At 40.6% G+C, this 24,730-nt stretch overlaps 2 protein-coding genes across 3 annotated transcripts in view; one reads left to right on the top strand and one right to left on the bottom strand.

Moving 5' to 3' along the window:
• The first annotated feature begins 1,536 nt into the window (after positions 1–1,536).
• Positions 1,537–14,615, top strand: dbh (dopamine beta-hydroxylase (dopamine beta-monooxygenase)). Of its 2 annotated transcripts, none has more exons than XR_010166308.1 (12): positions 1,537–2,051; positions 4,423–4,569; positions 5,543–5,800; positions 5,971–6,147; positions 8,910–9,012; positions 9,188–9,354; positions 9,534–9,677; positions 10,721–10,759; positions 11,157–11,216; positions 11,435–11,558; positions 11,883–12,042; positions 13,747–14,615. XR_010166308.1 is itself a non-coding variant. In XM_063890009.1 (12 exons), the coding sequence occupies exons 1-12, from the start codon at positions 1,683–1,685 to the stop codon at positions 13,858–13,860; spliced, it is 1,866 nt and encodes a 621-aa protein (XP_063746079.1). In that variant the 5' UTR covers positions 1,537–1,682; the 3' UTR covers positions 13,861–14,615. The 2 variants fall into 2 exon arrangements, 1 of the variants encoding a protein (XP_063746079.1); XM_063890009.1 differs by having other exon boundaries at positions 11,431–11,558.
• Positions 14,319–24,730, bottom strand: part of sardh (sarcosine dehydrogenase) — a 37,316-nt gene continuing 26,904 nt past the window's right edge. Inside the window, exons 18-22 of the mRNA XM_063890008.1 lie at positions 22,706–22,799; positions 20,167–20,329; positions 19,908–20,076; positions 18,948–19,083; positions 14,319–16,356 (exon numbers count right to left, since the gene is read on the bottom strand). Coding sequence (XP_063746078.1) covers positions 16,228–16,356; positions 18,948–19,083; positions 19,908–20,076; positions 20,167–20,329; positions 22,706–22,799 — 691 coding nt within the window. The 3' untranslated portion in view covers positions 14,319–16,227. The remainder of the gene's footprint in view (positions 16,357–18,947; positions 19,084–19,907; positions 20,077–20,166; positions 20,330–22,705; positions 22,800–24,730) is intronic.

Genomic DNA, 24,730 nt, shown 5'->3' on the forward strand with positions numbered 1-24,730 from the left:
AACACAGCCTGACACAAGATGTCACAATGGTGCCAGCCTTTGTTGATTGCCCTGAGGATGTAAAGAGAATTTCAACATAGCAAAAATGTTTAAACATGACCCATTCTAGCTTTGAACACACAAAAACAGAACACTCCCTAATACCAACCCAGGACTGGAACCTATAGGCTGTTTCCATAACTTAAATCTTTCTTAGAACACAAATTATTATTTGTATTGATTGAGAGTAGACCAACCGATTGCACCCCTACAAGGAGAGGTAAAGAAGGTATCAGTGAAATCCTTCTAGGCGTTTTACAACACAGATATTTTTACTTTTATAGGAAAACCAACGGTGTTACAAAAACTATGAATGCCTCTTTGTGTCTGAAGCGTCCCAATAAGTCAGTAGACTCTGACAGTGGGTTATGATCTTCATAATAAATCATTCTTCCAGTAGACCCTATTATAACCCTTAATTCTTTCATTCCCACTGTCATAAAAATGATATGTTTTCCCTTAATTCCAGATTCACTGTCAAGCTCCCTGTTGTAATCTTTTGCTGTTTGATTATTACATGAGTGTAAAGGCAGTGACAGGCCAAAAAGCGCACACACACACACACACGCACACACACACACACACACACACACACACACACACACACACACACACACACACACACACACACACACACACACACACACACACACACACACACACACACACACACACACACACACACACACACACACACACACACACACACACACACACACACACACACGCACACTTTTCTAAAGGGGCTTCACTAACCTTTTAAACCAACCCTGAATGTGTCCCTCTTTTGTTTGAAACCAATAATTGACAGCTTGATTAGGTCTTCTCCTGCCTTAGGCTGTGGCTTAAAGGAAATGGCTTAATACATTAATGCCTTGTTTACGCCTTCACAAGTGCTCGCTGCACCCTAACTCCACTTTGAATCAAATAACCAACAAGCCAGGTGAGAGCTATAGTGACTGAAATACTTTTTGTCAGGAAATATATCAGAAAATGTTTAACACATGCACACTAAAGCCACACAAAAAGACAGAGATAGAGTGAGCAATAAAGTTGAGTTATTCCGAGCAGATTGCCATTGATAATATCCATGGTTGAATTTGGATCAATTAGGGGCTGGCAGATGTGCAGAATCATGGTTGACCCAAGGGCTTAAAGGATACAATCCAATTTCCCCCAACAAATGTAATACTATTAGCGTGGATAAAAACAGACAATTCAGGGAGGAGTCTCTTAAAAACCAGGGAGGGGGACATGAGACAGAGAGAGACAGAACAGTGGCACAGAGGAAAGAGGCAGGAACTTGGAATCAGACAATCCTAAAGACTGGAAAGTTTAGGAAAACTCAAATTTAAGTTTTCAGAAAAATGAGGCACTGAGATTGATAGAAATCATGGGAAGAAGAGAATAAACAGCCTCACCTGACTACTGCGACACTGAGTCTACCTAGTCCAGAAAGGAGGGCAGGGCTGACAAGGACACCAAGAGCTGCAGAGGTGGAGCCCTCACAGAAATTCACCATTGTAGCTTGAGAGAACCTCCTGGATTAAACTCCATATCAACTCTGGGAAGACTGAGGAAGACAAAACAAGAAGTACAAAAAAAAAGACGACAACTTGCTGCCACAATAGACCATTTTGGCTATGAGAATCTGCAACAAGAACGTGCGGCTCCAAGATTTCACCATCATGTACTTCACCGCCCTTGCTGCTCTCATGGTCATCTTGGTGGCTTCATATCAGGGCCCCACCAATGCTATTGAAGTTTCAGACCTTCAAATAAACCCCTCCGGCCCTCTACCACCGCTCCCCATGCCCTTCCGTATGCACCTTGACCCACGCGGGGAGGTCCAGCTTGCCTGGAACATCAGCTACGCCACCCAGGAGGTTTACATGCAGTTGAGGGTCGCTGACATCAAACACGGTGTGGTCTTGGGGATGTCGGACCGTGGGGAGCTGACCAACGCTGACCTGGCAGTGTTGTGGGACTCAGGAACTAACAGCTTCTTTGGGGTAAGCAGCGATGTGTGTTTTCAGTATAATCTGTGTAACAATTAAACATAATATAGGGACTTATATCTACAAAACATTTGAAGGACACAAGGCTTGTCTCCTAAAAGGTGTGGAAATCAAGCAACTTTCTAATAAAAAGGTGTTAAATCAAATCATTTCACAGGATTTCTCAGTCTCCCTTTCCATGTTCCTCTATATGTCAGATTCATAAGTGCACTGGGATTACATGAAGTCCTTGAGGAAAGGAGGTTTCCCTCATCTGTCAGCGGTCCCCGGGGCGTGAGATTGGTGTTTTTGCACGAGAAGCCGGCGGAATGCTTGCTTCATGATCACATAGTCACAAAGGATGCTATCGGCCCAAGCTAATTGGAAATCACTCAAACGTCACTAATAGCTGAAGCTCACAGGGGAATCATTAGCAGACATTAGCATATCAAAATTGAATCCTGTGCTGATTAAGATGTGTAAAATGTCTCATTTTAATTTTTGCCAAACACAAGCCTCCTTAACAAATTAAATTCGCTGATAAATTAATCAATTTATGTTGCTATGCAATTCCAATTTATCTTTTTTTAAATTACATTTTGTCCACAAGGGTTATGTGGAAATACAAATTTCCAAAATATATATGTGTATATATATATATATATATATATATAAAAATCACATTGTTCCTGGGGAAAAAAACTTTTCTGACCAATTTATTGTTATTATTAGATTATTAACATACTGTAAGTAGTGGGACTAACATCTGATTGGTTAGTGAATGTGCGGTCAGCCTCTGAGGATGCTGTTTGTACAGAACTACCTGTTGGTCATAGTATTCACCAAATGGGGACTGGTCAGCAAATAAAGGACTAAGTTGTTTGCTCTGTATGATTTGTGGTTTCATATATGAAGTCATACATAACATAAAGTCCAGGGACAGCTTCTTAAGTAGAACGTTTACCTCTTTAATGACGGTTAATATATTAAATATATCCTACATCTCTCTTTTTTTTTTCCAGTTGTCTCTCTTTTTCATGCTGAGCAATCCCTCACAACTACAAGCAATACGTGCAGGGGTTAAATAGTTCCTCTTGTCAATGCCTAGCAATAAGGACATTTTAAACTTTTATTAAAAATGGTTCCTTGATCGAAATAATCAGCAGGAAGGGTCTTTAATCTAGAAAAAAATCTAATTTTATATACATGTTATATGATCTGAGAAACGTTAATGGTTTTAAAAATGAAAAAGGAATAAAAAATGAGAGTTTTGTCACTATTTTTGATATTTTTTGAACAGAAAATGGGCAGTTGATTCCTTTTTATTGAGTTGCTTTTAGCAGACATACACCATGCTTCTCTGTTGAGATTAGATCTGAGGACAGCAGGACTCCAGAGACTTCTCTCAGTGCAAGTCAGAAGGGATGGCTGTGACTTTTGTCTCATAAATCCAAAGGCAGTCTTTTACGGCAACATGCTCCACATTGCTATGACTAGAATATCGATCAACTCCAGTTTAATTATACCATTACCATAATAAGCTAACTTTAATATTGGGAAAGGATCTTAAAGACCAAAGTGACCAAAAATGGTTTCAGTGTTTCTATGGATATGCAAGCAGAGCCAAAAGACAGACTTAAACATTTGGAAATATTGTTTACACATCACACCATGTTTAAGAATTCTAACTTGGGCAAAAATAAAGGTTGAACAGAGATGCCAATCTACACCAAAAGCAGAGCCAACTGCCCTTAACTTAAACATAAACTTTATTCTTAAACCTAAATTCAGACACGCAACTCACATACTGTACTGCCAGCTTCCTTTTTTTTAGACTCATGTATACTGTATTCATTTTAAAAATATTTTGCCGTTTGTGTAGAGCGGTTATATAAGATGTTCAGAAAGGGAGACAGAAATACTGAGATCTTAGGTGTTATTCTGGACAGATATGAATGTGAGAAACATAACAGGAGCGATAGACGGAGCTGTTGCAAAACCTCCTGGCAGAGAACGCGAATATTGAACACCAGGTGGGGAAGGTACATTGATTTCTTTGAGAAAATTGTGTAGGTTTGTGTCAATCTGAAATTAACAAAGAGCAGCCACTTGATAATTTCTCTAGTGGATTTGATAACATTTCTTATGGTAATGAGTGAAGAATGAGTTTCTCATTGTGAATTTAGCACTGCTTAACACTCCACACCTCTCTGAAATAAGCTGTTGACCTTAACTGTTCAGCAACTCAACAAAACTTCAACTCTCAGTTAAAGAAGGGTTGTCAAAAGCCTAATAGAAATCATGACTAAAAGTGATTTGCTCATAACAATGTGTCCCTAAATACTTTGTGTAGGTCTGATTTTTAAACTTAACATGTGTCCCTCAGGATGCGTGGAGTGACAGTGAGGGTCACGTTTCATTGGACAGCCAACAAGACTACGAGTTGTTGGAAGCCAAACACAAACCTGACGGATTCTACCTGCTCTTCAAAAGACCGTTCAGCACCTGTGATCCCCGAGACTACCTCATAGAGGTGTGTAAAGACTTTCTTTTGGCTGTGTTTTTATGTGTGTGTATGTGTGTGGCCTCCTTACTGAGGTGTATAAAGTATTCAGATCTTAGTATTACATTGCAGAAATACTCTTTTACAAGACAAAGTCCTGCATTCAACACTTTACTAAGTACAAGTCTCAAAATAAACCCAAAGTAAAAATGTTCATTCTGCACAAGTTTCTTTTTCAGAATAATGTATATTAGCTAATTGTAATTATTGATGCATTATTGTGTTGGAATCTTGTGATGGAAGAGCTCTTTATTTTTTGAAAACTTACAGTCAAGTAATTGTGCTCCACTGAAGTGCTCTGCTGAACATAGTCTCCCATTGTCACCTTTTGAGACCTGTATGAAAGCTGGAGCTGGATCAATATTTGACTGATTTACAAGAGGATTTTCTCGTCTACATTTATGTCACTTGTCGATCAAGAGGTCATGTAAAGAACGAGCCATGTTGTTGATTTAGTCAGTGTCAATCCTGAGCTGAGTGAACCTGACAGTGAGCAGGTGGCTAGGAAGAGAGAGTGCACTGAAGGCGCTAAAGATGGCATTTGAGTGCACACGTGTGGAACATAACTGTGTGTGTGTGTGTGTGTGTGTGTGTGTGTGTGTGTGTGTGTGTGTGTGTGTGTGTGTGTGTGTGTGTGTGTGTGTGTGTGTGTGTGTGTGTGTGTGTGTGTGTGTGTGTTTGTTCCTGTGTTTTTCATTGCCGTTTCACTGAAAAATTGACTAGACTGATCATGGTTTCCATGGTGCCGCTTCAAACCTCTAAGTTGCAAACACAAAACCAATGGTCATCACCATGACAACAAAGTCATAAGAAAAGTACTCTGACTTCATTGGAAAATTCAACAAATAACCACACAGGACTATTCATTTACTGCTTTTGGTTTCCTGCTCAGTATCAACTGAACATAATTTTTTTGTTTGTTTTTTGGGGGTGGATTTATCAGGAGGGAACCGTGCACTTCATCTATGGATTTTTGGAAGAACCACTTGCCTCTCTGGAGCAGCTGAACCTCTCCCTGATCCACACAGGCGTGCAGACTGTGCTGATGCTGCGCCCCGACACGCTGCCTCCCACCCTGCCTCCAGATGTGCGGATGCTGGATGTCTTATCGCCAAACGTCATCATCCCAAATCAGGAGACCACCTACTGGTGCTTCATACAGAAGCTACCTGAAAACATGCCCAAAAACCACATTGTTATGGTATACATGCCTCTGATTTCTTAGATATGGAAGCTTTCACACATTATGTTGCATACAATTATTTTTAGAGTTCTCGTTTTTGATGTACCAAGGAAAAAGCTTTTAGAAGTAGTAACACATAAGACAACATGACTTGTTTCTTTTTCCACTTCTCTCTCTGTTGCCGTCAGTATGAGTCAGTGATAACTCCAGGTAACGAGGCCATCGTGCACCACATGGAAGTGTTCGAATGTTCTCCGGATAAAGGCGACGTTCCAGAGTACAGCGGCTCCTGTGATGACAAGATGAAGCCTAACAAGCTCAATTTCTGCCGCCATGTGCTCGCTGCATGGGCTATGGGTGCCGAGGTATGATGGAAAACCCACACACATCTTTTTAAATCAGTCCTCATGGGCACCTTCCACTGGCTACATTCACTCCTCTTAAAACACTTACCTGAATAGTAAGTCAAATACATTTTTGGAAAAAGCAGAAAAGCATATACATTGATACATTTTTCCACATAACAGTGTGTCTAATTGAAAAAAGTTGGAATAAAGCATGATTTTGGTCGTGTCCTCATTCCTATTATGAGAGATAAACAAAAACTCCTACGCAAGTAATATCCAAGCCTTCCACTGTGAGCAAAAAACCTTGTAAAGAGGATCCCACACGCAGCACAAGTCTATTAAGAGCTATGAGACAGTCTGTATGTGGGAAGCACGCTCATATGCAAATATTCACAAACTTGTCGACACTTGACACAAAGTCGAATGAAAACCACATGAATATTTACAGTTATAGCTTGAAAACAAGTGGTTTTATCATGGGCTGATATTCTTGAATAACTGAATTACCAATCAGCACGGTCGTAGCCACAGCACTACTGAGGATACTAAGATTGTATGCAGGATTTTTTCTGGGGATTTCAGGGATCATTTCATTCTAGCGCTAACCTTAGTACATGACACTGTAAGCAAGTATTTGCTTAGATTGTTTTAAGGTTGTATGTCAGTGTGAAGTTACAGCTGTCCCCAAGTGTCCAAAAGGGGCCAAAAATGACGAGTATATTCAACATCATGGCTACAGCCCTGACAGTCACCTAACCAATGGGTCAGCCTGCAAAAATGTAGTAAAAAATCACAGTTTTTTTTTTCCTTAAATAGTTTTTCTTCGAAGAAACACACATTGCAGTTCTTTTTTAGGGAAAAGTCTCAATTGAAAAAGTAGGGAGAGAAAATGGCATCTGTGTCTTCAGGCTGCTAGTCAGTCCTCTATCAGACATTAATTCAGTCCACTTGGGTACCACAGCTACCAACCAGCCGGCTGACCAAGCAGGCAGGCAGCCGGCTGGTCACATAAAGCAAAGAGGACAGGGAACGGTGAGCCTGTCACCATATTTCTTTGCTCCGCTCCCCTCTGTATCACAGCCACCCCTCTCTGATTGGATTATCTGCCAGCCAAACAAAAACAAGCAGGATGCCTTCTGTGGGCTTTGAGCTGTGAAGACAAGATTAGGTGAGAAATATTCAGGCCTCTTTCATCACCTCCTAATAGTGTTGTCTCATTCTCCTCGGCACTGCATCAGGAAGAAAACATGGCCCTGAGAAAACACTGTAAGAGAGAAAGCAGGAAAATAGAGTGAGTGAAGTTTGAAAAGGGAGAGAAACAGTAATGAACTACACTGCCAGAATGTGAAGTGAAAAGACATGGCAGAGAAAAAGGGATGTGTTTGTAGTGGAGAAAGCAAGTCTCTAAGGATTTTACTGTTACAGCTTTAACAGGATTAAATAAAACAATTCTCTCTTCCGTACAAACTGTGTGTATCAGCAGGATCTTCAACTGGTGTGAAAAATTAAAAGACCGATGATGAATGAAGATTAAATCAAGTTTCCTCGATAAAAGAGAGGAGGTCTGACGCCCATGGGGCCAGAATTGAGTGGAAATTCCTTTTTTGCCATGATAAGCAGAACAGCTCTGAGTCCAATGAGCATAAAAGAAGGAAAGACTTTCATCACATGTTCAAAAAGCGGCTCAAAGCGGGCCTTCATATGAGAACACAAGCTGTTGCTGTGTTGAAATAGTCAATAAGCATTGTTTTAGCCAGCTCATAAATTACCAAAGGGCCTTGAAGACATTTGAAAGTCCTTAACAAGGATCAAAGTTGATGCAAACACTGATGTGTGAATTGTTATTCAGTGAAAAATGACTTACAATCTGCTCCTGTAACAAATCTGGATTATGTGGGTTGTTGTGAGTTTGTACCTAGGCATGTTTTAGTTTGAGAGGCCACCTTCAAACATTGGAAAGAACCATTGCATGACTTACAAGGTGACTTATAATAAGTGCAAAAAACCATGACCCAGAACAGCAAGACATATGCTACAACAAGTGCTGGTGTATTGGTTTCAATTGACCAAGGTCAGGGACACAATTAGTTGAGTGTCATCTCCGTAACTTTAAAAAAAGAAACCAAGAGAGTGAAAGATGCTGACCTGAAAGATCAGGGGGCCCAGATGTGAGCCCTGAGGGACCACAGAAGAAAAACAAAACCACATTAGTATAGCCATAGAGACAATCTATTATACCTGCAGAGTGGGCAAGAATAGAATGAAACAGATATAGAAGGGATGTACCAAGATGGGACCACACTTTAAAGGACAATATGGGGTGAGTTATTCATATGCAAATAATTGAGGTGGATGGGTAATCCTGTAATTACATTTTCAGACTGGAAGTTGGAAATATGTCTGGTAGTTTGAGATACAACCATAAAAAAAAACAGTATTATGTGTTTCGACTGTTTCTTGGCACACATTTGAAAAGTAGTTTTACATCTGGGTGATTTATTTCTGTCACATTGTCAGTCTTTAACAGAATGAGCAAGAATGGAAAATAAATGAATTTTAGCTCCTTTCTCGGAGAATGAACAATTGAGCAGATTATAATTTGGTTCATTTCACTTTTGCACTGTCTCAGTAAAAGAGTGTATGTGTGTGTGTGTGTGTGTGTGTGTGTGTGTGTGTGTGTGTGTGTGTGTGTGTGTGTGTGTGTGTGTGTGTGTGTGTGTGTGTGTGTGTGTGTGTGTGTGTGTGTGTGTGTGTGTGTGTGTGTGTGTGTTTGTTTGCAGGCTTTTTACTATCCTCCTGATGCAGGGCTGCCCATGGGTGGACCAAGTTCCTCAAGGTTCCTTCGTCTGGAGGTCCATTACCACAACCCTCTCCTTATATCTGGTATAGAAAGTACACACTTACACTCACACACTTTAGCACATTCTGCAACACTGCGCTTCTGCACAGTCTTTTTCTTGTATGCACACTTCCTTTTAATTGTTCCGAACATACCAGTCACCTACCAGTAAACTGACTTTGCTATATATTTAAATATTGCATGATTTCATTCTCGCAGGCCACCGCGACTCTTCAGGGATACGCTTGCATTACACCCCGAGTCTGAGGCGGTATGATGCAGGGATCATAGAGCTGGGACTTGTTTATACTCCCGTCATGGCTGTCCCACCTAAACAAAGCACCTTCTACCTCAGTGGATATTGCACCTCCAAGTGTACCGAGACTGTATGTATACATTTCTTTCCTCCAGATTCACTGCATTATTTAAGGTTCAAATAAGAATTATGGATGAATATTTCATCTGGCTCGCCACATATTTCTTCAAGTTTTGGTCCCTTAAGCAAAATAATCTCAGTTAGAGCTTGACTTTGACATTTTCTCCATGTGTCTGTTTGTATATCTAGGCTTTGCCTTCAGGAGGAATCTATATATTTGCATCCCAGCTGCACACCCACCTGGCGGGGCGTGGGGTAAGGACTGTTTTGGTGAGGGCAGGCAAAGAGCTGGAGGTGGTCCAGGAGGACAAGCACTTCAGTACACACTACCAGGTGAGCCACAGCGGGGCTCAGTATACCCTGAAGAACTCTATGCACAGAAGTTTCTTTGTGTGGTGTATCTTATACTTCATTAGATTTGAAAGAAGGTAGTTTTACTTCATATCTCACTGAGCCGTGTGCCACAGATTATCCTCTGCTTCTACTGCACCTTTTAAAATAATAAGCTGCCACCTCATTACAAAAGAGGCTCAACACGGGTCTTTAGCTTTGCATGTTTTATAACTAGCTGAAAATGAAAAGCTAATGCTTGATGGTCTTTTGTGTACTTGCTGCAAACGAGGAGTTTCAAATAATGTTGTACAAATATATTTGAAATACTGCTAATTATGTGAATTTATTAACATTGAAAAAATATTCATACAAGTAGTTTTTAGTAATCAATTGGGTGTTAACATAGCTATGACTTTTTAATCATAGCAGTATTCTACAGAAAGTTGTATCTCCATTTCTGATCTGTCCCAATTCTTCTGACCTGGATTTAGCCTCATTGGGTATAGCAGTATATAATTTCAGTCTCAGGAAAGCAGATTAAATTGACTTCCTGATCATCAACTCAACATCAAAACTGACAAACAACAACATTAACAGAGCAGTAGACATCTGTTGTGTGTTTTTTTTTTAAAATGCGCTATATCCTGGGGCAGGTACACACACACACACACACGGAGGGCAGAGAAGGACATCTGCTAGACTGCCAGATAAAATCTCCAGCTGCTGTTGATGTCTGACTAATCTGTGTACCTGTGTGGGGGTGTTGTTTCAAGCCCTGCAGCCTCATTCTAGACATATGAACACTTTATCAAACCACTTTCTGAAAGCTAATAGACAAACACATACAAGACAGCTAACCACTATGAAAGCCGCCTCCAAGGAAATCCTCAAAATCAATACATTATCTTCAAATTCAAACTATGTCCAAACTCAAGATGCTAGACAGGGAAATGCAAAGTAAAAGACATTTCAAAAATGCAATGTTCGGTGGATTTCCCTTTAATTACTGTGATTTTTGTTGTTGTTGTCCTTCTCCCTTTTAGACGATCCGAGTACTGAGGAAAATGACAAATGTTTTACCTGTAAGTATAAACGTTGATCACTACGCCTGCATTTGAATAAAGTAGTGCCTATTTTAGTTTTGAACTGTGCAGAATTTGTATTAAGAGAAAAATATATTTAGTTATGTTTCACAGTAAATGGTGAATGAAGGCTAAAAGGTCAAGTCCCAGGTGTATTTGTCCTTAAGTTCTGAGTGACAGTACCTTGCTGCTGCTTAAATGGAGTGAAAATACTGTAGGGACAGGCTGTAAAAATGTGTGATGTGATAGGAAGTTCTCTGGAGACAAAAACACAGCAGCTGAGCTCCACAACGTAAAACAAAAAACGAATACTGGCCACTGGATCTCTTACATTTTTACTTAAACTAACTAATTGCTCTTGCTGAACGTGGCGTGGTGTTTTTGCTTTATCCTGCAGGGTGACGTCCTCATAACTAAGTGTACTTATAACACAGAAGATAGGAGCAAGCCTACACTGGTGAGCAGAACACATCTCTTATATTGCTTAAATTCACCTTGGGCGACAGCATAAGGAATAATCTTGAGTATTGCCTTCTCTAATCTCTCTTTCCCCCTCTATCTTTCTCCAACACATTTCCTTTATTCTCTTAATCCTTCCATCTCCCCCTTTAATACCTACATCTGCTCTTTATACTGCACATTCCTCCATCTAAATCTCTTTGTCTCCTCAGGGAGGTTTTGGCATCATGGATGAAATGTGTGTTAACTACATTCACTACTACCCTCGAACTAAGCTGGAGCTCTGCAAGAGCCATGTTGACCCAGGATACCTGCAGAAATACTTTAGCTTCATTAACAGGTAGCTCAAACACAAACCACCTCGTCCTTCATTCATTTTGCATTTTGCATCTTCCCCTTCATCTCCTGTATGACTAAGCAATTTTGGCATCAACAGTCACTCTTGTCTTTCGCTCCCTGAAACCAGAATTGTGTCCACCTCTTGTAATCTAAAAAAAACAGATGCTTTGTCCTTTATAGTGAAACAGTATTTTATCTAATACCAATTCTATCTGCTTTCTTTATTCAATGTATTCCTCCTTTCTCAATCTCCCTGCCGTCCTCTTTATCGACTTTCCTTCAACCTCTCTTTTTCTGACTTCTCTCCATCCTGTCCTCCCTCTAGGTTCCACGGAAATGACCAGTGTGTGTGTGGAGATGTGGACGTGACGGAGCAGTATTCTCAACTACAGTGGGACGCGTTCAGTGGAGAAGTGCTGGACTCCCTTTATAACACAGCCCCCATCTCCATGCACTGCAACCAGTCGAGTGCACGCCTCTTTCCTGTAAGTCCCAAACAACACACACACACACACACACACACACACACACAGACACACACACACACACACACACACACACACACACACACACACACACACACACACACACACACACAGATATGGCAGACATCATTCAGACACAATATTCAGATCGGCTGAACGGACCACGTGTTAACCTGTAATAAAAACACTAACGCATACACAGGATGTTTGGATGAGAGTGAATAAATCAATCAGAAAGGTGTAGAGGCCTTGATTAATGTTTTGTGTAAGAAAAAAACATCCTCCTGATTGATGATTTGTATCATCGGTTACCCTAGTGCAAACCAGGGCACATACAGACAAAAACAGATCCCATAGTCTGGGTGGAAAAATATCAAGAGTATTTAGAGTGGTAACATAAAATAAGCATTAAAAACGTCCACCTCATTTGAAACATTAGGCTCATGTTCTTGAAAGAAAGCATATGGCTTGATGTTTTTACTAAGATGCAAGAGTATTTATTATGATGTATTTAATTACAATAAAACTGGCATTTGTTTCATTATTAATGCCACAACTGGAAGGCAAATGAGAGACTGCTAACAAGATATTTTGGGTGAAGCCGTCATGCGTGACATATTCCAAAAGTAATTAAGCAGCCAAGGTTATAGGCGACTCTCCTGTTGTAAACGTCTTTGTTGTGTCGATACTTAATATAAGGCAGGGGAAAGCTTAGAAATGAATGATGAGCAACAACTGTTTGGAGTTTGTCCAAAAGAAGAGTTTCATTAAACTTGTGAAGTTCAACAGAGACAACTGAAAGCTGAAATCCACAATCGCAAGCCACGGCCTGACACTGTACTGCTGTACACAAAGTGACTGGCATTTCAGAATGCTCTAAATCACCCTCAGTCAGAAAAGTTAAGACAGCAAAGCAGTCTCAATAACACCTAAAGACCAGGACTTCTGGGTGACAACATCTGCTAAAATGAGTTGGCGAAAGTTCAAAAGCGCTTGGTGTACCCACCTCTCTCCAGCCCTAATAAAAGGGGTGTTACCTCTCCCTGATTGGCTGAGAGTGGAAATGCACCAAGCTTCTCTTAATTATTAATTAGGAGCCAACCCCTGCACAACAGGTGATCTAACCATCCGATCACCCTGGATTATGGATATTAAACACAGAATTTGAATTAAAAACAAGCACTAAAGAAAGACATCGATCATTGTCTGACGAAGCATTCATTTTAGATTTCTTTGTAAACGCTGACATTTACATGTATCTGCAGAGATAAGCACTGTAACATTTTGCCCTTCCTGTCACCATTTGACAGTGTTCATCAACCACTGCTTACAGAACATGATGATAATGATACACACCTGTTTTCACTTTCCCTGAGTGAGGAGACAATCAGCAAGGACATCAGAGGCAGGAAGGAATTGACAGAGACACAGAACTGAAATGAAACAATACACCTAAAAACATTGGGGAAACTGGACCTCACTCTGTAATAAGAGTTGGAAGCAACCTTTTTACAGCTGAACGACTATGTGTCTTAGGAAAAAATACACTCTTTTTTTAACTCTTTTTGGGCAGGTTTGATTAACTGTACAATAAAACCTGTGCAGTTACCTGATAAAACCTGCAGAAATATCAAGGAAACAACACTTTTTTTCCCCACAAACAGCTGATCAAATGTGACCAACATCATATATCTGTTTCTCCAGGGAGAGTGGGACAAACAGCCTATACCAGTGGTCACCTCCATCCTGGATAAGCCTCGCTACCCCTGTGAGGGAGGTGGGCCGCCCACCAGCAAACCCCCTACACCCCAAGTCTGAGCAAGGGGGTCACCACGGCATGCTTCAGCCCACAAGAGGGTTGCTTACCCTGGAGAAAGTTAGATAAGCTCCTTTCAGCGGAATTGAGAGTTTCATCTCTGTGTTTGGGGATGGATGATGTTCTCTACTCGCTGTTATTATATAATATCTACAGTATGTGTTATGAGTATTCCAAATGATTGATTATTCATATGATATGTTTAGGAGCACTGAAATGGTAATGGAAAGGGTCATGTTACACAACAAAGTGTCTCTCTAATCAGTGCTTGGGACAAAAGTCTTACATTATTAAAAGTAAATTGAAAATTTTTTACTGCAGCAAAGTATTACTTAAAAAAAACCCACTTGAGTTGAGTTTAATGAGAGAGTTCAGTTCAGCATTGTATTATTCCCACTCTTTTTGCCCCGTGTGTATTTGCATTGTTTTTGTGTGTAAAATAATAAATCTCACAAAACTGTTGGCAGACAAAAAGGGATTTAATAATACACAAAATGCTTTGGACAGATTAAATAAGTCGGATTTAACAATCATTTTACAAGTTAAACAATAAAACAATTCACTTAAGACATTTTGCATTTAAGAATCACCTGCTTTCTATCGTCAGTCCTTTTGTAGTATTCACATCATAGAAAGACAATTTCTGTAAACTTAATAAGGGTAAAAAGACCTGTGGACTTGTCGTGTAGAGGACCAGTGGTGATAGTTTCTGTCAGTCTGTTTCAAATTTCCAAAATAAATCTTGTTATTAACCCAAGCCACTGCTCAGAACAACCAATTCAATGATTAATGGCCTTCTGGGCTGAATCAATTAATCATTCCACATTAGTAAACATTTTGTGCCGAACGTGCAGCCACACAAATTGGAGGCAAGTAGTAGACATACTGTACACACAAATTACTTCCTGCTGTCACACATGTTTGATGTGCTGTTCACAGTTTATTATTTGGCATGAACTGTTGGTGAAAGAGGATGAAAGCACAGGTGTCAAAAGTCATGTCAAAAAGAAAAATGTTTGTAGTTAGCCTTAAGACATAACATTTGTAAAATACAAACGAGGAGCTGACCTGCTAGCAGTACACACACAGTGTATACATGTACATACACTGTCAATGTGTAGACTGAGTGAGATTTCACATGTAGCTAGTTCAATTAGCTAAATTTGCATTTGAATGACAAGAAATCAAAAAAAAAAAGTCCTGTCAAACTGACATGTCCATTGTACCAAGTTCACATTTTGGAGTTTTAAAAGGCCAAGGCGATGATAAATGCGCTATCGCCTCCTGCAGATACTCAAATTGTTGGGTATGATTTCGCGGCAGAACAACAAAAAATAAGCGCCTGGATTGGAAGATAAGTCTTATTTAATGACAATGGCATTTGGTAAGAAACAAACTTAAAAGAATTGAGTTTGCAAACAGCAGCGACGGCAGTACGGAGCAGAATAGGACAGCAACGACGGGGAGGAGGGGGGTTCAGCAAACAAAGACTCTTTCTGTAACAGCTGCTTTCTGATAACTTTTCTTTATCCAGTAACCAGCAGTTTTTCCTCCCTGGCTGGATAAAATATGCCGCAGGGTGTTTTTTTTTTTTTTGATAAACACTCTGTCTGCCTAATATTTAGATACCATGCAGCAGAGTGGAAATCTGTTTTAGTCAATGTTGTCAGCAACAACATCAGTCACTGTAATCTGACTCAAACTGCCAGAAGGGGTTGTGTGTAGTTTGGAAATGCTTTGATTCCCAAATATGGGACACTATGGCCTCATAGGATAAATGAAACATTAAATATAACAGAACTTTACTTCAGAGAATTCCCAGTATTAACTAGACGTAAAGGAGTTTCCCTAAGTAATCTAGTGTTAAGGCTTAAAAACTGAATGATGTTTGAGCAAATATTGTTCAGTTTATTTTCTATTTAAAAAAAACAAAACAAGCATGTGTTATTTAAGTACTTAAAAGCGATCCAGATGAAAGAACAGGCTTATTCAAAGTTAGCAGGATCACGCGAGGGTCTTCTTCCAGGTTTATTGGAAATTGTCTTTGACTACCGGAGCAGAGATAAGTTCACGTCTATTATTTGTCTTCATAGGAATACTTCTCACATGAGGGCCTTCACAAGATAACAAAGTGTTGCTCTCAAACCCAGAGCGGGCTCAAAATGTAAAGCTTAACTAGCTAACTTAAATTAGCACTTCTTTTGTATTTTGAAATACATTTTTGATCTATAAAGGTTTATTTTATCCCCTCCAGTTCTTTCCAATCACATTTAATCTATCCATCAACGCTATAATGCATAATATTTGTAAGCTGCGGCAACTCTCATTCTCCAACCAGTGTTTTCTTCAGTTTTCACATGTGGTCCTTCTCAATCATAGATGCCCTTGACGCGTTTATTCTGAGGGTCAAATGGAGATTTAAGATGGGCCTTGGCCTTGTACGTCACTCCCATCTTCTCCAGGGTAAACTCGCCGCTCTTTATGAAATCGGCACTCACCTGATAAAGAAAGGAAGAGAGGGATCAGAGCATGGAAATAAGAGGCGGGAGGGAATTTACATTTTTATAGATGAGGAGGACGACGGAGATTAAAACAGAGTGAAAATGAGACGACCAATTAATCCACAGTCTTTGTAAAAAAAAAAAAATTGACTTCTCCCAGCTGACGGAGAACTCCAGAGCAGACAATTTCACAGCAGTCGTATCTGACAGAAGAGAACGGCCCTGGAGTTATAAAACGCTGAAAGCAATCCATTCGCTCATGAGTCAATGTCAGCTCCTCGTAACCCAGAGAGCTCATTTTCACTGACTGGCTCCCTTTTCTTTCCTTCCCTCCACACCCACCCACACACGCACGCACGCACGCACGCACGCACGCACGCACGCACGCACGCACGCACGCACACACACACACAAAAAGAGCTCTCTCTTGTCACCATTTACTTTTTACTACTTCCATGTTACAGGAATGGCATTGATACCCTTGTCTCACTAGGAATGGTGAAGTGTTACACACACTTGCCAGGTACAACATCGACCGATACAAGGATCCATTATTCACCTGCATTTGGCTGCATTTACTCAATGATTCTTAAAGCAACCACGCAGCACTTTCAGTCTCACTGTATTCTATTAAGATACATGCCCCCAGGATTCTAACGTGACTCCACAGTTTATCTAAATCCAACGCTCTAGTCAGGTGCTCCTATTACAACAAAATAAAATATGAGTGTGCTGGTCCAAATTATTCACAGCACCTGTTGCAGACGTTTATATGAAACCTTGCAAGTCAGAGTCTTATCATTTGCCAAGCGCAGTCCAACTTGTTAAAGGCAATGTAATTCACACAGGATTTGTTTTTTTAATATGGGGTCAGAACAGCATCATGATGAATGAATTCACACAGAAGGATTCACAAATATTATTTCGGCCACCTACTGTATGTCCAATTAAAGGGGCCATATTGTGCACATTTTTAGGTTCATATTTGTATTTTGTGTCTCTACCGTGACATGTTTAAATGCTTAAGTGGTTAATTTTCCTCATACTGCCTGTGCTGCGGCAACTCATTTCACCCTCTGTCTGAAACCAGAGACAAGTCTGCTCTGATTGGTTTGCTGGCCAGCTGTGTTGTGATTGGTCAAATGCTTAGAGATGTCCCACCACTTAGCCTACAGTGTCTCTGAGTGCAAGCCAAATAGAAGCTTTTTGTTTTACTGAATTAAACAAAAGGAGTCCAATGGATGCATTTCAGGCAGGGGGGGAATGTGTGGGGGAGAAACTCCCTCCGGAGGGAAGTTTGGGTTTTAGCCTTTGCAGACCATTTACATGCACAAAACCTATACAAAATAATTCTACAGGAAAAGGAAAACCCCTAAGAGCCTAATAGGGCCCCTTTAAAGATGTTAAAACTGCTGTTTGGCTGTAACTTAAATGAATTTACTTCATACACCATCTTGCTCGACATTATTTGATGCTGCACAGGCTTAACAGTATAACCACTTTGTTTTCAGTGAGTACATTCACTTGTCAACCACTGAAGCGTGTCCAGAACTCAGTCTGACAGCCAGTGAAATAGTTTGATACATTTTAATAGTGTACCCACTGCCTTAATACCACATAGCAGTGAAAAAGTGAATTAAAAAAGGAAAAAATAAGGTAGGAGGCAAGGAAAAGGAAGAAGAGAGCGATCAAGCGTGCCGAGGAGTGCAGACATTTATATTGTTCTCTTTACGTGGGTCTGTTAAATGAGAGAAGACTCCTACAAAGTTACTTCTGTTGGAGTTAGTGATGTGATTGTAGGGGATGTGCTCTGTAATCCTGAGTGACAGGACACTAGATCCATTAGACCTGTCTGTCTGACTGTGTGTGTCTGACTGTGTGTGTGTGTGTGTGTGTGTGTGTGTGTGTGTGTGTGTGTGTGTGTGTGTGTGTGTGTGTGTGTGTGTGTGTGTGTGTGTGTGCACATGTCTGCATTTGAGTGAGTGCATCTCCAAACTGCAGTGCTTGTCAAAGCAAATAGTCATTCCGCTTTGTTTTGAACTGCTGGTCACGACTCAAGGATGGATATTAAACAAATGAGTACACACAAACACAAGGGCACAGAGATGTGCTCTCAATGCAGTGTGTGTCTACGGCTGTCTGTCCATGAACACACACTCGTAGATACGGATCTATATAATCCTAAAAAGCAGAAGATTGTTCTGTTTTTAGTCATTAAAATAGGCTCTTTGCCTTGGAGCACAGCACTTCAACCAATAACTTTTAGTTCCTTCTTGCTGCTTCAATCCTTCTGTTGGATGTTCCATCTGTTATTCTGTATGCATATGTATTATTAACAAGAGAGAAACACACTGAAAAACCTGTATGCTGGCCGATAACACTTATTATTCAGTCTGAGGCTATTATTGATAATACTTAGAGAAAAGAAATAAGTCCTCAAATCTTAAAAAAATTATTTATAGAATTGTTTTCGACATTAAAACAGCCCAAAACACAAAGGTATAAAACAGAAAAAAGAAAAGGAAGTACTGATGATATACAGTGTGTACAATGTGTATGTTTATGTGTTGTGTGAATAAGGTCTTTACCACTCCTCCATCAGGGTTGCGGATGTATCCATATCCGATAGTTTTGTCAACAAAGAAGCCATAGTCTGAACGACGTAAGTGACCAACAGGAGTGCCGTTACGGAAAACTGCTTCCAAACCAAACAAGGGTATTTTCCTGGAGGAGAGACAGAGGAGGAGAGTGTTCAAACACCACACATGCCTGTTTCTATCGCACACTCAGCTTATTTAATTCATGTCGGATTTTTTCTTAAATCTAGTGAATTATTTTGATCTGACACAGACACTATCCGCTCATGCACACACGATTCCCTCTTATACAAATACACAAATACTATACACATATTCACACTAATTATATCTGTCAGGACCAAACAGAATATGCCCACTTTGATAAAATCTCCTCCGGATGAGAGGGAAAAACATTTTTTTTTTTTTGACCATCATGCATTTGTAAGATTTGTCTTCCCACAACTCATTTGAGTGTTAACCTCCTGCTGAAGACTAAAAATTCATATTAACCGAACCATGATTAGCTGTTATTGCATTCTGGCGTCTGAACCAAGTGGAACATTTTGAATGTTTTATATGTTTTTGGGACAATCATCTAATGGAACAGGATTATGATGTAAAATCAAATCATTTTGAGCATGTAAAATGTCTAAAAAGAGAAGCCACAGAAGGGAAAATCAATAAATATTAAATTAAACTCCATCCTGCAAACAATATATCTGTCCACATGGTCTTTTTCAAAGTAGTATTACATTTACACCACTGCACATTTGGTAAATAGATTAGTATTAGTTAGTAAAATAGGAACATTCTCTAACTTAATTAAGAAATCTATTTATGGAGGAAATGGCTACAGGAAGCTTAATTTAAAAACTTTTTTTTTGGTGTCAGTTCTCAAATTTCCGATTGTTGTAAAGATAATTTAATTCCTTTCTCTCCGAGTAGCATTTCATCTCAGTCTTTACTAACTCATCAATGGTGAAGCAGACGATGCGCCTCCTCAGCCCCTCTGCCTTCTGTTTCTCTAGCCTGTCCCGGCCCTGGAAGGGGATGGAGCTCTTCATTTTGCAGGTGAAGCCTAACCCTGACTCTAGGGGTGTGTCATCAGGGCGAAGGTCTGCGTGCCAATGCCTGTAGCCTGATTATTAGGGGGGGAAAGAGAGACATTAGAGATGAGAGGCACCAAGGGACTGTTATTTAGAAGTTAGTCATTTATTTTAATAGTTACCCTTCTCTATGCTGAGCGAGTCTATGGCCCTGTAGCCTGAGTTGATGATGCCGTGCTTTGCACCAGCAGCCATGACAGCATGGTAGACTGGAAGGCAAGAGTCTTTGGGAATGTGCAGCTCCCAGCCGAGCTCTCCGACAAACGACAGACGCATAGCCCGCACCTGGACCAGAGAGAGGAGGCTTAGAGAGATGGATAGGCTGGTAGAGGCGGTCATGCCTTTGCTTGTGTTCAGACACACAAAAGTTACTTTGAATTGAGCAGATCTACCGGTAATACGTTTTAATACAAACAGCAACCACCATGTGCATCAACTGGAGAGAAAAGTCAAGAAAATCAGGATATAATAACTGGAAAATAATAGAAAGATGCAAGGATAAGATAACGTTCACGCACATTGAAACTGTAATCTCCCTTTAAATTGAAATTCCAAAATGGTTTGAATCATAAAAAAATACCTTAATGGTAATAGGTGGAAATGACTGCTGTGAATAAGGAGAGATTGAGGTGGAAAACAGAAAATTGAAAGCAGCAAGAGAACAAACGTTGGCAAGGCCTGAGAGTAGGAGAAGGTGTACCAAATAATGAACAATAACACTGAGAAGGAAGGACAGTGAATGCTTCAGATGCAAAAAGAAAAAGGATGGATGGTATCCTTAAAATCTACTCCATTGTGAATATTTGGCATGGTAACATTTTACTTAACACACCCATTGTAGAGATGCAGCACAACAGTGTTAGTATAAAATGGGGCAAAGCTTTCCAAAAAAAAACTACTCGATGTAATAAACGTCAGCATAAACATGTGTATTTAAAACTACAAGTTAACTAGTACAAATCTGGAAAGCGCTGAAGATACCGAGCTGAACTTATGGAAGCAATCAAGTAGAAGTGAGTATCTTGTGTTTTTGAACTTCTGAATCTGCTGACACACCACTGCCTCCTTGTGTTTCTTCTACATCTCTAGGATTCACTAACATTGAATCAAATACAGGCTGAAACCTCATTTTAGTGAAAAGAAATGAATCCACCATGTTATGTAGTTTGCCATAACCTCTTTGTGGATTTCCATGGGAGTGCTTCATCTGCTAAACTCAAAGACTAGAGTTTAAGAGGATTTCTGTGCCAGGCCAATATAGTCACAATACAAACACTATGAGAAAAACAACTAGGTTGAAGGATACCATATTGGTTAGGATGTAAAATTATTCATTTGAATGCTTAAGAAAAGAAAGGAAAGGAAGCGAGTGAGAAAATGTGGGAGGGAGTGATAAAAAGAGAGAAAACTCTCCAACAGTTTCCCCAGTGGGTGCTGTGACAGCCAGGCCATCTGGCCAGCCAGGGATCACCCTGGGCCCCATATGTACGCCATGAAACTCTGGGGAGGACGGTACATGTAGACCCACGCAACACAACACACACTCCGCCAGATAAACAGGCAAAAAACTCACGCTATCACTATGCACATACATCTACCAGGCAAACATCAAATATAAACACAGAGCACAGACACAAGTAAAATATTGCATAGAAACATGAATTCATCACCTCATACGCATGCAAGCACACTGCATCAACTGGGAAGAGAGAGTCTAATGAGATATGAGGGGAGCACGGGGCAGGGAGAGAGCGCTCTGTTCTCGCAGCAGTGCAGCCATTAAAATGTCACCCGGACGAAGCCAGCAACCAGCTGGAACACAGCAGAAGCGACGCACACACGCGCACACTAACACTTCTGCAGTGCTGTGAGAAGATGTGGACTGCAATCACCAGAGCGATGAATAATTTAAGCAAAAGCAACTAAAACAGAGTGAGTGTGTGTGTGGACATATGCGTCGCAGCATGGGCCGGTACTACATGCTCTGTTTGATCCAAGGCCAGGAACAATGTGGAGGTCAAACTGAGAGGCTTCAGTACCTTACAGCACATGATGGTGTATGCATGTTGGTGACCACTGCATGCTGGAGCCAAACTGTTTGCTTTTGGCTCGACTGTTTCCAACATGGTGGCTGGCAGAGACATTCTCATTTTACGGCCAAACAGTACACAAACAAACATTTTCTTAAATCTAGGCAAGAAAAAAGCAAACAGTAACAGAATCTTGTATCATATTTGAAGAATGGATATTCATGCTGAATGGAGTAAGACGTAGGGTCAACCACATATTGCATTTGGTTGTAGTTATGACTTTGCAGCTAGAAGCAAACGTTTTACTCGCCCCTTCATACATATTGAACAGAACTTAACAGGAGGTTGTTGCCAATGAAAATTTGGCAGGTGTTCCCCCAACTGTTTGGAAAACTGAATAAAGTATAAATACATGATTTTAAAAGTGCTTGGAAGTAACATCGCATCAACTCTATTTCTGAGTTTGGAGTTGTAAGACCAGAGGGGAGGAAGTAGAAAGAGATAGAAGGCACTGAGGGGTAGGACAGCAAAAAAGGTGTGGACAGAAATCTATTATATCACACAAATGCATGCACACAGTCTCCAATCTCTGCTCACTCAACTTAACGTGTGTGTCTGTGTGTGTGTTCACCTGATGCCCTGCTGCATTGACAACTTGGTGGGTGGAGAAGGGGAAAGCTTCGTTGCTCAGGTCGGCGTCCAACACCTCCTGCAGCACCTCTCGGCTGCACATAGAGAGCAAACACAGAAACAGAGATGGTCAGTCCAAAATATTTAGCACCTGTGCAACTGGTACGGAGAAAGACACTAAATCTTTTAATACTCTCATATCAGATTTTCAAGAAAGCAAAACAAAACTAAGGAACACTTATTATATTTGCCATAGAACCATCTTCCTTTCTCCCACAAACACACCAAGAATCAATATTACATAAAGATGAGTCAACAGAAAAGAAACACTAAGTTTAGCTTCCTTTGCTGCGTGTGTGTTTGTGAGTGGGCAGGTACCGGCCTTTTCTGGGCAATATCTTTGAAACAGTGTGGCATGAAGCCAGAGCTGAAGATATTTGGGGATGGGGTCCAGGTTATGTTTGCGTGTGATGTACACGCTTGTGCATATGTGCGTGGGCATCCCCTTTTTTTCCTACAGCAATTGATGTGTTCATAGTTTGATGTAGAAACGGGGTTGTTCGTATGTGAATAAAACATTTCTTGAATAAATGCATGAGTGATGAAGTACTGTATAATGCACAGGCTAATATTCTCTTCGGGCTGTCCTCCAGTTTTCTGTCCTCCCTTGAGTAACTCAATGAACTCCCAAGACCAAGAGCAAGGCCAATTAGCTACATATAATCAGTGACCGGCTGTGCAAGAGTGTGTGAGTGTGTGTGTGTGTGTGTGTGTGTGTGTGTGTGTGTGTGTGTGTGTGTGTGTGTGTGTGTGTGTGTGTGTGTGTGTGTGTGTGTGTGCATGTGTGTGTGTGTCTAGCCCAAGTCTAGCATACAACCAATTTGTTTCTCTGACTTGCCACTTAATTGTGGATCTCAGCTGTGAATCAGATCATGAATACAGACAGACACACATATGTCTTGCGATATCTCACATGACTTCATAATTTATAAATATGGCTCATAATTACAAGACAACAGACGAGCACTAGTTTCACCCTGTTGCAAGCTGTGCGAAGTCCATTTACTCCCGCCTTCTTCCGTAGAATTGGAATTCTCTGGGAGGGAGATGCATTTTTATAAACGCTGTATTTTTCCATCTGCTCAAACTTTAAAGAGATAATTTCGCCATGTTAGAAAACAAACCCCAAACATTGGATGGTCGTTTTTTGCAATTTCCTAATTTGTGGCAGAAACAATAACATGGTAGCTAGGATTCATTCATTACTGTTCAACGAGAGATGTTAATACAAACACTCATAAGCTAAATGCACTTTGGATGTTCAGGAAAACTCAATGAGCTCCATTATCAACCTTTAATGAGCATGTGGGAATTTATAAAATCACACACACACACACACACACACACACACACACACACACACACACACACACACACACACACACACACACACACACACACACACACACACACACACACACACACACACACACACACACACACACACACACACACACACACACACACACACACACACACACACACACACACACACACACACACACACACACACACACACACACACACACACACACACAGTTATTGGCTTTCTGCTGCTAGTGACGCACTGATTTCTGGTTTGACGTAAGCCATAAAAGCAAGAGCGACACAATAATCTGACAAAGGGAAAGAGGATTCACAGAATAGGCGATTGAGAGGAGAGATTTGAAAAAGAGCTGGATAAGATCTACAGAGACATGAGTCTGACAGTGAAGAAACAGAGGAGAACAGAAGATGAGAAAAAGCCTCAAGGGGAAGAAATCGACACAGCCCACACAGGAAACACTGTGGCCTAACCCAGCTGTTTGGAAGAGGGAGGAACAAAGACGCAGGGTGTGTGGAGGGGAGGAAGGGCACAGGGGAGGTGAAAGGGGGAAAAAGATAGACGAGGAGTTCAGAGAAAGAGATCCAGAGGTAAAAAGGTGGCTCTGTTTGCTATCCGAGTACAACAAAAGGAAAACTGACA

Source organism: Eleginops maclovinus, chromosome 8, assembly GCF_036324505.1.
Source record: "Eleginops maclovinus isolate JMC-PN-2008 ecotype Puerto Natales chromosome 8, JC_Emac_rtc_rv5, whole genome shotgun sequence".
Taxonomy (NCBI): Eukaryota; Metazoa; Chordata; class Actinopteri; order Perciformes; family Eleginopidae; genus Eleginops; species Eleginops maclovinus.